At 37.8% G+C, this 14,855-nt stretch overlaps 1 protein-coding gene across 2 annotated transcripts in view; it reads left to right on the top strand.

The window, feature by feature from the left end:
• Atf3 (Activating transcription factor 3) overlaps nucleotides 1-14,724 on the top strand; it is an 18,858-nt gene extending 4,134 nt beyond the window's left edge. Inside the window, exons 2-4 of one of the 2 annotated variants that reach the window (XM_034328622.2) lie at nucleotides 12,877-13,081; nucleotides 13,805-13,941; nucleotides 14,128-14,724. In XM_034328622.2, coding sequence (XP_034184513.1) covers nucleotides 12,898-13,081; nucleotides 13,805-13,941; nucleotides 14,128-14,559 — 753 coding nt within the window. In that variant the 5' untranslated portion in view covers nucleotides 12,877-12,897 and the 3' untranslated portion in view covers nucleotides 14,560-14,724. Of the gene's footprint in view, nucleotides 1-12,876; nucleotides 13,136-13,804; nucleotides 13,942-14,127 lie in introns of both variants that reach the window. The other variant, XM_034328621.2, reaches the window with a different exon arrangement.
• The last annotated feature ends 131 nt before the right edge of the window (nucleotides 14,725-14,855 follow it).

The following is a 14,855-nucleotide window of genomic DNA, read 5'->3' as shown; positions in this document are numbered from 1 at the left end:
CACCACTATTTTTTACCACTTTCACTGCAAATGTATACCTTTGATCAACGATGTCGTTGGATTAATTGAACACGTAATCACAAGTCTGCTGAGTACAATTTCATCTTCGATAATTATAATGTTCAGATTGGGACTCTACTAATTTTCATAGTCGGGATTTACATAAATTAGCCACCGATTTATTCCGTGCTATTAATCAAACGTTGCGTTCCTCCTTGCAGTTATAATTAATTGCCAACGAGATTCTTGTGGTTTTCCCAGTTCGTATTTCTATTACTTTCTCATAAGATATTGAAAATTATTTCATTACCACTTAAATCATTAATGGAAATTGATTTCTTCTTCAAATAAAATAATTTCAAAACTATTCTACCATAATTTCAGTATTTTTCTTCTGAATGTTTGCGAAGGTAGTTATTAACGATACTTTGTAGCATGTATGTATCAATTTCTTCTTTATTTATTATAACCGTTCCTGACATGATTAATATTCAGCACAGAGTGTGCAATTATTTGGTAATTGCTTGGAAGATTGATATACAATACATAGCTATTTACTCTGAGAATGAATCGCGAGTTATAATTAATGAATTAATTTATGAATTTCTTAAGAGTCAGACGATCATTTCTATTTCTTGTCAATTTAATTTTTTTTTTTAAACTTCGTACTTCTTTTAATGAATTGTTTTCATCATATTTTTAAATTCATAGCTAATGAGACATGCTATATCATTGATGATGTTGAAAAAGAAAACAGTTTCGTTCATTTCCTCAATGAGAAAATCGAGCAACATACCAAACACCTACAAATTTCTCCATTTCATGAGAGATCAAGTAATTCAGGCTAGAATTGTTATTAGCGTTATATAGCGAGCATTATTTACAACTGTCGTGCTATTCTGTCAGCATTGCAGAAGCAATTTAAAGAAGCAATCCACTCGTAGTAGACTTCGACTTCGCTTTGATCTCTAAAGTGACACAGATTTGTTGCTGCTGCTCGTTCGCTATAAATTACCAGCATAATATCGTGCATCGTTATCCTTACCTCGATTCTAGTCACCCTTGGAATTTGTGCTATTAGAGACATTTTCTAATGGATGCTTTAAATATGATGGTTTTCCAATTGATAGCTTTTGACTATAACTTTGGAATTGGTGGGTTCCACCTATGATAATTTCCGAATTGAAGGCTTTCGAATTGCTAGCTTTCAACTATGATAATTTGGGAATTGCTAGCTTTCAATTATGGTAATTTGGGAATTGCTAGTTTTCAATTGTGGTAATTTGGGAATTGCTGGCTTTTAACTATGATAATTTTGGAATTGCCAGCTCCCAATTGTGGTGACTCGGGAATTGCTGGCTTTCAACTATGATAATTTGGGAATTGCCAGCTCCCAATTGTGGTAACTTGGGAATTGCAAGCATTCAACTATGATAATTTGAGAATTTCTGGTTTTCAACTGTGGTAATTTGGGAATTGCTGGTTTTCAACTATGGTAGCTTAGGAATTTCTAGATTCCAATTATGGTAACTTGGGAATTGTTAGCTTCCAACTATGATAATTTTGAAATTGCTAGCTCTCAACTATGGTAATTCCCTTCTCGATAGCTTCCAACTATAAAGCGATGCCTTTAAGATAAAATTAATCATGAATAGTGAACTGAGGCAGAATAAACATTAATAACTCTCGGTTCTGAGTAACGCGAGACCTCCACAGTGTTCATAGCAGATCGTATGATATACTAGCCTCTTGAGAAACTTCAAATTCCGATATTCATCAGTGGAAGAACTCGAGAGTTCTTCAGGAATCCTCTTCAAGTGACTCGAAGCAAATTACTGAGGGGCATCAAAGAAACTTTCAAACCCATGCTCGAAAATTATTCTAAATTACACCATTCGAAAATTTCGTTTTCAACGATATTCAATATTCAAGTGAGTTTTGAAATCTCTTTTCTACTCGGTATTTCAGCCGTTCCATGGTTTCTCAGGACACAAATTCGCGCCCGTATACCAAGAGCACGATTCCCCAAGAAGGGAGAACACCATGCGGGTACAGAAGACATCAATCTCCATTAATTGTTCCCCTCGTAACTGTTTCTTCGAAAGACCACAGTTGAAACAAACGTAGTGGTAACTCTAAGAGTTTCTCGAGTAGTTTGCACAATTTTTATGCATCCAGAATGTCAAAAATTGTTAAAAAGAAAATTTTTACAGTAGGTCAATTAAGATTTTTAATGAAATATCTATCATCAAACGACGTGGAACATTCTTGCCCCTCGAGTGTATACTCAATGGAGTTCTATGATAATTTTTCAATCGATCCCTATCATTTAATGGCATAATGTACCCACTCGATCGAATATTTACGAGTTTGTGTATACGCAGTCGTACGCGTGACTACGAAACGTAAACTCGTTACGGTGATTTCTTCTTTCGTTGCTCGAGGCAGACTCATAGGCAAAGCTCACACAAGCCGGGTTCGTATGTAAATTACATGAGCGTCGACGAGCGTGTGGTCGCGTTACGAGCGGGCAGGAAGCATAAATTTCGTTAGCGAACACCAAACATAGCGCGGGGACGAATGTGTGCGTAGGAAACGCCAGGACTTTTCGGTAATGAACGCCATTCGATCGCCGATCGCCTTTCGCGAGACTCCTGTTAACCCTTTCGTTGCTCGCTATTAAAATTCCTCTATTTGTAATATGGGAAATGCGACGAATTTTAATTTAGAAATTTGCCTATTTTCGATATTGAAACGCGCCGATTTTTAGCTTAGAAGTTTGCTTATTTTTGGTATAGAAACGTGCCGATTTTTAACTTAGAGATTTGCCTATTTTCGGTATAGAAACGTGCCGATTTTTAACTTAGAGATTTACCTATTTCCGGTATTGAAACGCGCCGATTTTTAATTTAGAGATTTGCCTATTTTCGGTATTGAAACGCGCCGATTTTAACTTAGAAAGGGTATAGCAGGATAAGATGGTCAAAAGTGCCCTTGAGCCGAATTTGCTTCGCACTGCACCATTCGATAGCATATCCCAAAAAACCATGGTACACCAAGTTTCAACCCTGTACCTCAACCGGGAGGGTAGTTACAGGGTAAGAAAGAAAAAGTAGTTTTTGCCATATTTTCCCTATTTAATGGCATTCAAAAAATCTGAAAAAATTCTAGAATATTCTAGCCATGTTTCTTTATGATTGTGAATTTTCTCAGATTTTTCGGTTGCAAATCCTAGGCGTGAAAAATCAAAAACGCAAAAAAAAGTCGAAAAATAGAGATTTCGGGTAGAAGCTTTCGAGACACTAGATTTTTACTTTTACAGTAGTTAGATATTAGCATGACTGGTGTCCTCAATTTTTTTCAGATTTTTCATTCTGGTGCGTCAAACCGAAAAAAATCAAAAACCGATATTTCGACATATTTAGTGCGATAACATGAGAAATACATTCAATTTCTACATTTCCTTTACACACTTAGTGCATTATGTGATTTCGAACATTTTTGCACTGGATGCAGTAAAATCTGAATGGAGAGAGTGAAGTTATTATAAATAATTGAAAATTACGCACCTTATCCTCTAAAATATTAGAAAGTTTTTCAACGTCGCTGATGGATAAGTCGGTAAGGTGTCCGACTATGGAACCGCTGGAAACTTTTTTGTCACGAGTTCGCGCCCCATGAATGTACAATTCTATTTTTTGTCATAAAACAATTTTTTTTTAAATTATTAATCACATAAGAATACACAATAATCATTTAATAACGTATGAAAATAATTTTGAAATATTTTATTATTAAGTATACATAAAAATAAGTGGTGCACTACCGATTTTCTGATTTCGTACTGTTCTAATTACGGATAGCTCCCAATATTTTGTTAATTGAAAAGCTGTGTTGTTGTTGGTTTATGATGGATATTGAAAGCAATACAGATATGTATATTTTACCTTAATTGTACATATAGCCAAAGAGTCGGTTGTGTACCACTGATTTTTATGTATACTTAATAATAAAATATTTCAAAATTATTTTCATACGTTATTAAATGATTATTGTGTATTCTTATGTGATTAATAATTTAAAAAAAAATTGTTTTATGACAAAAAATAGAATTGTACATTCATGGGGCGCGAACTCGTGACAAAAAAGTTTCCAGCGGTTCCATAGTCGGACACCTTACCAACTTACCCATCGGCGACGTTGAAAAACTTTCTAATATTTTAGAGGATAAGGTGCGTAATTTTCAATTATTTATAATAACTTCACTCTCTCCATTCAGATTTTACTGCATCCAGTGCAAAAATGTTCGAAATCACATAATGCACTAAGTGTGTAAAGGAAATGTAGAAATTGAAAGTATTTCTCACGTTATCGCAGGAAATATGTCGAAAATATCGGTTTTTGATTTTTTTCGGTTTGACGCACCAGAATGAAAAATCTGAAAAAAATTGAGGACACCAGTCATGCTAATATCTAACTACTGTAAAAGTAAAAATCTAGTGTCTCGAAAGCTTCTACTCGAAATCTCTATTTTTCGACTTTTTTTTGCGTTTTTGATTTTTCACGCCTAGCATTTGCAACCGAAAAATCTGAGAAAATTCACAATCATAAAGAAACATGGCTAGAATATTCTAGAATTTTTTCAGATTTTTTGAATGCCATTAAATAGGGAAAATATGGCAAAAACTACTTTTTCTTTCTTACTCTGTAACTACCCTCCCGGTTGAGGTACAGGGTTGAAACTTGGTGTACCATGGTTTTTTGGGATATGCTATCGAATGGTGCATTGCGAAGCAAATTCGGCTCAAGGGCACTTTTGACCATCTTATCCTGCTATACCCTTTGTCTACTTTCGATATTGAAACGCGCCGATTTTTAGCTTAGAAGTTTGCTTATTTTTGGTATAGAAACGCGCCGATTTTTAGCTTAGAAGTTTGCTTATTTTTGGTATAGAAACGCGCCGATTTTTAACTTAGAAATTTGCCTATTTTCGATATTGAAATGCGCCGATTTTTAACTCAGAAATTAGTCTACTTATTATTATAGAAATTTGCCATAAAAATTTACTTAACTCAAGAACCCTCCATCCAACGAAACACAAAATATATCAGAAACGAAAGAGGAACAACAAGGTAGCAAGAGAACAGTATTACCGTGCTATCCGTTCCAATTATACGACTTTAATTACGGCAAATTACTTTACCGATGCCCTGGAGCATGACGGCTACCGACAGCTACCCGGTGCTTTACTTTTTCGAACTCTTAATCGTTTCTGAAAATCTCCCAAACTTGATCATAGCCTCAGCAACATTGTAAATAAACTTCTCCGTTTCTGCATTTAATTTGCATCGATAAATGTGCAAATGTTTGAAAATCTGAATGTTAAATACCTATCTAAGTATGCTAAGTAGACGATTAGATACCTGTTCCACCGTGTTGTTTCAATTAAATCCTATCAGACATAAGAACGGAATTAAATTCTCGAGTTTCTGTGAACTCTATCAATCCTAGACTTTAATTCTCTGTATCTCCAGATTATCAGACTAGATTACTTATAGACTCTCGGCTCATAAATTTCTTAATTTAGGTACTTCATTAGTTTCCTAAATTGCAAATTTCAAAATTCATTAAATTCCCAACTTTTAGTCCCAGTCTTTCATATCGGTAACTCCGATATCTCCCAATCACTTTCATAATCTTTCGGTATCGCTGATCCTCGATACTTCGTCCCTGTTCGAGTTTCACTTCGATCCCCCCAACCCGCTTCGAGCGAATCGTGAGTCGTAAAATCGTGGACTGGTCGCGAGTTTCGTAGGAGTGTTCATATGGGATTTCGATCCACAGGGAAGAAGGAGTACCGGTCTGTTCTTTCTATTGCCGATCGGACGCGTACGTTGCAGAAACGACAGCCGTAGGAATTAGGCCGCCCACGCTTATGTCGACGACCGTACCGAAAAAGCACGATAAAAGCTTTCTGGCCAGATGGGCACCGGTTGCGCAAGCTCCCTTGCTCTCTCGGTACAACCAATCTCGTCTTTCTCTCTTTCTCCTCTACATACACGCTCTTCCTTGTGAAACTCTCCTCGTATATACCACCATAAGACTTCTTTTATGTCGGTCGTAACATCGGGCCGAGGAACGCGGGATAATTATGTAATATTGCAAGACGCATTGATTATCAAGAAAAATTTCTACATCTTTTCAGGAATTCAAATACAATTCCAAGGAATCCGTTTCACAAAAATTTTCAAAATTCGCCTCAAAGTACTTCAAAGGATTTTCTAAACAATTTCAAAGCATCTGAAATTCAGAAGGTGTCAAACTGTTCCAACGCGATTCTAAAGTACCTCAAAGCGCGTAAAAATACTTCAAAAGGATCGAAAGTAATCGTGGGTCGTGTTAGGACACGAAGGGGTCTTGAAAATCCATGAGATTCCATGGAGATCCCTTATCGTCCTTGGCTGACATCCTCCGAATCGTTGCTCGGCTTTTTTACCTCCCATTTCCCTCGTGAACGGTTCCCGTCACGGGTGATGGGATTTAGGGTGAGAACCATGGCACATGGTACCAGGGAAACGAGGCGCGGCTCGAGGATCTTCAGGATAGATTAATTGCCCAGCTGGTCCGCGCGCGAATGACGACCAGCGTAGCCGGGATTTTCGACGCGTCTCCGTTGCTTTTGCGGAAAGGGGGCCACCTTCGATATATCGTTGCCCTGGGTGTATTTATGACCCGTGCTTGACGCACGCTGCGTTTTACGAGCAACGCTCCGATGCATCGTTCGCACGAAGGATCTCGTGTACACGGAAAATTCTTCTTCTACATTGTTGTCACTTGACGCATCCGCAACTATTTTCATTCTAGGAGCGACTCGAGAGGTTTCGGAGGATTTGGAAGTATTTCAAGGAACTTTGAGGTATTTCTAGGTATTTTGAGATCTCTCAAATTATTTTTGAGCATTTTCAGGTGGTACGTTTCAAAGTACATGGAAGTATTTGTGAAGTATTTGAATTGTTTGAGAGTGTTTTGAGGGGCCTCAAAGTATTTGAAAGTATTTGTGAAATTTTCACAGAATTCTAAAGTACCTCAAAGTATTTCGGAGCAATTTGAGGGAGCTCCAAAGTATTTCGAATTTTTTGGAGGAGGCCTCATGGTATTTGAAAGTATTTATCTGGGTCTCAAAGAATTTTGAGGCGTTTGGAACTATTCTGAGACGTGTTGAATCGTTTAGGAGTATCTCGAACTATCTCAAATATATTTAAATACCCTAAATTACTTCAAATTCCCCTGAAATGTCTTAAAAATATTTCAGAACATTTTGAACCGACTCAAATTAATTTAAAACACTTCCAAAGTATTTTACATCATTTTTAAAGTCTCCAAAAATGAGAACATAAAAAAGAAATTCAATTGGTAAGACGAGAGAAACCAGTTCGATTAAAACAAGACGAGATCGCAAAGAAATTTAAATGATAACAAGAAAGAAAATGAAAAGAGAAACTTTGCACGTGGAATCATTAATTTCATTCGACAGAAAGTGTATCTTTTTACTTCATTATTTAAAAAAAAAAAGAAAATCTGGTTGCACTGTTTTTCTCTCGAGACTTGTCGATAATTATAAGATAATATACAAATATGGAATAATCAAAAGGAGAAAGAGAGATGCAACATGGGTCGAAACCGGTGCAAGATTTGCATACGTGGTTTATGTGTATATTTCTTCAACGCTTTCACGAATATTTTTTTTTTTTTATCATCAAACGTGTTTCCCAACGAATATTCATTTTTCTCGCACTCGAAAAACCATCTTTTTTTTAACCCCGCGTTTCCGTTAATCTCTCGACGATTTATATTTCAACCTAGGATCGTTTCGCTTTATTTTTTTGAAAATCGTTGAAAAGGAAGAATAAATGAATCACCTTCGAGAGTGACGACCGCGGATTATCGACGATTTATATTCGACGATGAAAAATAAAGGTTCTCCTTTTTCTAATAACAAAAGCTCTGTAATGTTAGCGGAAACTTTATCGACTTTATCGCCGGATGAAAGGAACGTTCAGCTGTGTAGTTGGCCACAGAGAAACCTTTGTTTCCTTCCGGAGAACTCGCGTTCGCGTTTAAGGTAACCAAACAGCAAACAAGGGACGCTGTGATTTTTGGACCAAAGATTACACGGTTATCGATCATGGGGACCCATTGAATATTATCAAAAAATATTGAATGAAATCTTTTTGCACTGTTCCCCTTTTCCTGTAAGGTCCTTTGCTCTTTTAATTTTTTGCTCAAGTTTAATGACCAACGGGATACTCGGATCTGAATCGATTTTTTTTTACCCAAAAAATAGCGCGACAAAAAAACTTTTGTTTCGTGAATCTTTCAACGAAAGATCAGCCGAATACCAAAGCGTTCGTGGCATACATCAAAATCAAACGGTTTCTATTTATACGTTTAACAACGTGCAGAGGCGACGGCTTCGATCGGACACCTGTTCCCATTCAAACAAACTCGATTCGTCGATTATTATTTCAATCTGTTGCATCGTACAGCAGCTTCCCATCAGACGTCGATTATGAGAGCAAAGATCCGTGTACCCTATCGCATAATCGATTGATTCATTTTCTTTATTGAAATTTTAGAAGAAATTTTCTCGAATCATTAAATTCTTTTTTTTATTGGCATTCAAGATAAACTTTAGGTTTTTCCTTGTACTCTAGCAAATATTGCCGCGTCACGTTTAACCCGCGATTATTTTAAAAGAACGACTCACATTTGCGATAAATCGTTGCGGATGAATTCTGCTAACAAAACAATAGAATTGTCATTTTTTTAAAAATAAGTTTGCACGTACATCGATGGTGATTTTGTATTTTTTGCTGTGAGGTTATTTTATTCTGCAACATTGTTTATCAGGTTATTTTTGACGCAGAAATTTTCAAATCTAAGAGCAGCCTTCTTCCTTCCGCTTCGTGGCCTCGATTCTTTATCCTCCCCGTTTAATCAGCGCGACTAAACACATCAGAAAACGACGAGAATTCCCTTTTCCCCATCAACAAACTTCGTTTCCAACGTGTACCGAAGTAATTCGATTTCTTCGTTGTTAAAATATCTAGATTCTTTTAACATCGATAACAAGATAAATTGTTACCTTCTTATCACGATCACGTTGATACGAAATGGACAGAATTAGAATGCTAGATTACACTTTTATTGCACCCCATAACGTCGATCATTGATCCTCCTATAGATTGATAAACGTTCAAACTTCGTTTATCGAAAGGGGGATTAAGTAAAATAAAAGTTTAATCTAAATTGAAATTTGTTCAAATTTGAGATTGCCTCGAATCTGTCGCTACAAAGACAGCGCCTGCGAGTCATCTTCCTCCACGGCATATAGGTCAGTGGGTATGCCTGTGGCGGATGAGACCCTGGGTCGTCTCCGGCCCAAACACACATCTAGAGAGATCCGGTCCGAGGAAGTTGATTTTATGCCCGGTCGAAGAAGTGCGCGAGAAACAGTCGAAAGAAATGGCGGAGGAGTCACACACAGTGAGAAACACCGAGAGAAGGAGGAACCATAGAAGGCTACGAAGGAGGAGTTGCAAGGGCATTAGGCTCCGAATACGGAACGATAAAATTCTTACGAAACTCGGCTCTCTCGCACGCACACTCTCCTGCATCGAGTTGGCACTCTTACAAAAAGAAAGAAGAGGTCCTCCGACAAGAAAGAGAGCCCAAATACACTGTTATTTGATAAATAAGAACTGTATCTTCAACTTTCGAAATAAATATTAACCCTAGAAAGACGTAGCAATTTATTTCTAACATTCTCCTTTCTTTTTTTTTAATAATATCTTTGCTAAAGTAAAATCAATTCATTGGTATTCATCTTGAAGGCATAAGTGAAAATAACTATCCCTAATTCTGGGGGTAACCAGATACTCGTCTAGTAAAACTTAAAACAGATCTTATCTTAGAATAATGTCTAATAACTTTTGAATATTATTAAAAATCGGAAAGTAATAATTTTGAAGACATAAGTGAAAATAACTATCCCTAATTCTAGGGGTAACCAGATACTCGTCTAGTGAAACTTAAAACAGATCTTATCTTAGAATAATGTCTAATAACTTTTGAATATTATTAAAAATCGGAAAGTATTAATTTTGAAGACATAAGTGAAAGTAACTATCCCTAATTCTAGGGGTAACTAGATACTTGTCTAGTGAAACTTAAAACAGATCTTATCTTAGAATAATGTCTAATAACTTTTGAATATTATTAAAAATCGGAAAGTAATAATTTTGAAGGTATAAGTGAAAGTAACTATCCCTAATTCTAGAGGTAACCAGATACTCGTCTAGTGAAACTTAAAACAGATCTTATCTTAGAATAATGTCTAATAACTTTTGAATATTATTAAAAATCGGAAAGTAATAATTTTGAAGGCATAAGTGAAAGTAACTATCCCTAATTATAGGGGTAACCAGATACTCATCTAGTGAAACTTAAATCAGACCTAACTTAAGAATAATGTCTAGTAACTTTTCAGTATCGACACTGAATATTATTAAATATCTATGTAATTATCATTTTACTAAAGCTCGTTACGATAAAAATCAGACAGTTGAAGTGATTTCTTTGTCGAGAGAAGGTTGGGCAACTCGAAACCGAGCTACGGAAGAATTCGACGGCTGAAAACAAACCGGGCCCCGATTCTAGCCTGGAGGACGTAGCCGTTTCTTTTTTAGAGGACACGTCTTGGAACGTGCTCGAACGCTCGCGTACACCCGTCAAAAATGTATTTTTGACGAGAATTGACAAGCTTTTAGCGTTCCCCTTCCCTCTATCTACCGCGGGTTCCGCCTCGTCTGATGGATTTTTGCGCGTCCTGGATAGATCGTACGTTATTTTTGCGATCTTCATTCAACGATCGTGGGTTACGTAAGCCTTCTGCCGGAAAGGTTACCGGAAGGTGGTCGTCTGTGTGCTCGATGGGAACGTTCCGGGATGCTTTTGGGCTCTCGATGGTGCACCTGAAACAAAGATAGATAGCTAATTAGCAATAATTTTTTTCTTTGTTAAATTAATATCCACAGTTATTTTTAGAATAACTATAACGAACTGGAAGATATTTTACAGAAAATAATCAAGAATCTAATTTTCAAAGTAGAATACAAAATTCTTTAAAAGTTGATAGGATTCTCTTCTTCCAAAATTATATTAAAAATAATAAGAAAAGTAATATTTGAAACACGATCGAGTGATAGAAACTTTTGCCGAGTCTTTTCGTTACCGATAACTGTTATCAAACTACTTGTCAGCTTTAACCACTGGCAAGCAGGCTCGTTTCGAGTATCAGCAAACGTTATTGAACGAGTTGCAACTTTTGATAATCGTCGAAAGCTAGTTACAGTTGGCGGCATCGATAAAGATCTTCAGCTTCCGGTTCGGTTTATCGCTGTTACCGCGATTCAGCTTGAATTCCTCTTTGTTCTCGCATTGATTCGAGCTCAATAGCCGCTCGTCCAAGGCTGTATCAATATTCTTCTCATTCCCCGGAAAGAAGAATGCACAATCGGGAGAACGAAACGAGGCTAACGCTTCGCTACGAGGCAGGAAATATTTGTCGTCGAGTTCCATTTAAACGCCGGTACCATTGGAACTTTGTTTGAGAAGAAATCTGTTAATTCTTCGCGGACGTTTCGGCGAAATGTTAACTGAACTTTAGACTTTGTTCGGTTGGAGGAAACGGATCGTCAAAATTGATGTGTCATCGTTAACTGTGTAGAAAAATGTTGCTAATTTCTTAGCGCGCTGCGACCAGCCGCGGGCCATTGTTTAGATGGATACAATTCGAAGCGGGTATTTAAATTGAAATTTAATTGGATTTAACAAGCGTAGAAGAAATTGCGATAAATTGGAAATATCGTTAAAACGAAAAGTGTGTCAAAATTAAAATTTAAAGAAGCTTTGTCCTTCCAAAATTATTGGATATCCGCCTGAAGGAATATCATTTCATTTTTATTTCCAGACCGAGTTTGCAATAAATTATATAGATTGAAATATTGGAGGATCTAGAGAAAAGTGATTGTTCCTCGAAGCATTAAAAAAGTTTGATGTTTAGAAAAGAAAAATTCGAAAGAGTTTCGCACTTCGTTCGAGTTTTATTTGTTATGAGAATCGGCTCGAAGATAATTCAAAAGTGTATCAGAAATCATAAACACGTCGAGATATATTCGATGGAAGATAAAAGCTAGAACGGAAAACGAGCAGTAAAATGAAAGAAAAAAAAAAAGAACTCTTGATTAGCGTCGAGATTTTAATGAGCCTGAGAAAAAGTTTTTACGCGGCTCTCTTTTGTTCCATGTGGAAATAATTGTTCAACGAAGCAGAGTTGTTAGCGATGGATGGAGTCTTCGTGATTGCGGATGACCCCCATGATGACGAAGCTGAAAATAAAATAAGATGCTGTAGAATATAACATAACATGTGTAAAGTTACAATACGTGGGTCTAAAAGACCCAGTGCCAGCCGTTCGTGTAACTATTTTGGCAATGAAAGTGGAGGGCACCCATTTCAGCACCCATTGTAGGCACACTGGTGCAAATTAGAATTTTCAATTTCTAATGTCTTATATATATAGTTTTTTTAATAAATAATACATCCTCCTGTGAAAATTTTACATGTTTCATAATTTTTAATTAAACAAATCCACTTGGTACAAATTGGCACCAGTATGCCTACCAGAGAAGGGAGAAAACTTTGTAACCATTTAATAGTCAGAAGATGTAATAGTCCGTACACGTCGTTCATCTCCAATCTGGTTACCTCCATATCCGCCTAATCTCACCTCGGTCTCTTCTGTTCTTGTTCCAGGTTAAATGGTAATAACCGACCATGTACAACCTGAATGTGAACGTGAATCCTAGTCCGACGGCTGCCGCGGGTCTTCTCGGTGTCGCGGCGGCCGAGGTCACACCAAGGACACCGGAAATCGTAAACTCCCTAATCGCCATGACCAATCCCTTCGAGGGTTACACGAACGAGAGAAGCAGGGATCGTACGGACTCGACTAGCAGCGGTGAGCCGAGCCCACCGAGTGTTCAGCACACCTGTAGTCAGCTCATTAAAGAAGGTACCCATCCATCCGGTGGTGACCTTGATAATCCTACCGGGTCCTCTTCTCTCGTCTTCTTAGTTTCTTTTGTCGAATCTCGCGGCACCAAGGACGTTTCTGGCCCTTCTCGAGCTCTCCTAAGCATCGCCTTCGCCTGACTATTCACTTTCAACCATAGTTCCTTCAAGAATTTTATCAAAACTTTCAATAAAGAATTATCGCAAAATGAAATTAATTTGAATATCTTTTGAGAAATAATCACCGGTTTATCCTGTGGAATAAATTTTCATTTGGATGAATTTTGAAGACAGAATGAAAAAGGATCACCGGTGTAGTCTTCGCGCCTACTAAAACCTGATATTTATTATTGAAGATGTCAGAAGGCGAACAAATGATACGAAGGAAGTAAAACACGTCTCACGTAACTAGGACGAGATATATAAACGAGCCGAGACAGAAACGAGTGATGGTACAATTTTGCAATGTTACTGCCATAACTATTATATAACTGCTCTTTGAAGCTGCACCTTTTCGCTAGACGACTCCTTTTATTTTCGTCTGTCTTCCTTTAGAACGTCCAAGTCTTTAGTTTCAATTTTCTTCAAGTTTCTGTAACATTGAGCGATGCTACAATTTGTTATCTTTTTTTTTAAGGAATCTTAATTAATTACGAATAACATATTACAGGGTTGAAGTTGACGTTACAAACGAAGAGACGAGCTAATGGAAGCGGAGATGACACCAAGAAGAGGACGAAGAAGGAAGATGGCAGCGCGGACGACGAGGAAGAGGACGAAGCGGGAAACAACAACGGCCGCAGTGGAGTAAGAAATCAACTCGCATACTCTTCTCGTTATAAATAATAAAGCGGTTGTGATTTTGGTCGATTCGCGCTGTAAGTCGCGCTTCCGGTACCCATTCGCCTGAAATTGGATTAGACAAATATCATTCCATAGCATTAATTATGAAATACCAAAAACACCTCTAAAAGATTCACGATTACATTTTAGCTGACGCCGGAAGACGAGGAAAGGCGTCGGAGGAGACGAGAGAGGAACAAAATCGCAGCGACAAAGTGTCGTTTAAAGAAACGCGAGAAGACGGTGATCCTGGTGAAGGAGTCCGAGATCCTCGAGACGCAGAACCACGACCTTAAGTCGCAGATCCAGGAGCTGGAGACCCAGAGGCGTAGGCTGGTGGACATGCTGAGTTTCCACAGGCCGACGTGTCTGAAACAAAGCAACGACACGTCGTATCAGCAATATGCAGAACCGTTGCAGTTGCCGAGTTACCAGGAAAATTTTGTACAACCTCCGCCAGCGTTGAATCAACCTCAGAACTGTGTGACGGATTATCCGGTGAAGGTGGAGGAGTACGAGGGTGAATTTTACCGACAGGAGAGCCCTTACGTGCCGACCACGGATACCGGTTGCACGGTTTAATAGCTTTATCAATTGCAAGGAACGTCTGCCACGCGATTTTGTGGAGATACCTTTGAGGAGATCCGGTTTACCGGATGGAGAGAAGCTGAAGATGGTCCTCGGTGAACGAACGGTTGTATGCATTCCAAGAAGACACGAGAAAAATGATAACATCTAGGAGACACGCAGAGGATTTCGTTTTGTGAAAATGTGATCCTTTACCTGTTGGCTTCCTTTATCGTTTCCGGTAAACCGGGCTTCCTGGATCTCCCTCTTTTTTTATTAATCGCAAGTCTTATAGCTCGTAAGGTCATTAT

This window comes from Osmia lignaria, chromosome 1, assembly GCF_051020975.1.
Source record: "Osmia lignaria lignaria isolate PbOS001 chromosome 1, iyOsmLign1, whole genome shotgun sequence".
Lineage (NCBI taxonomy): Eukaryota > Metazoa > Arthropoda > Insecta > Hymenoptera > Megachilidae > Osmia > Osmia lignaria.
The sequence above is the reverse complement of the archived record's forward strand: the minus strand, read 5'-3'. Positions and strand labels throughout refer to the sequence as shown.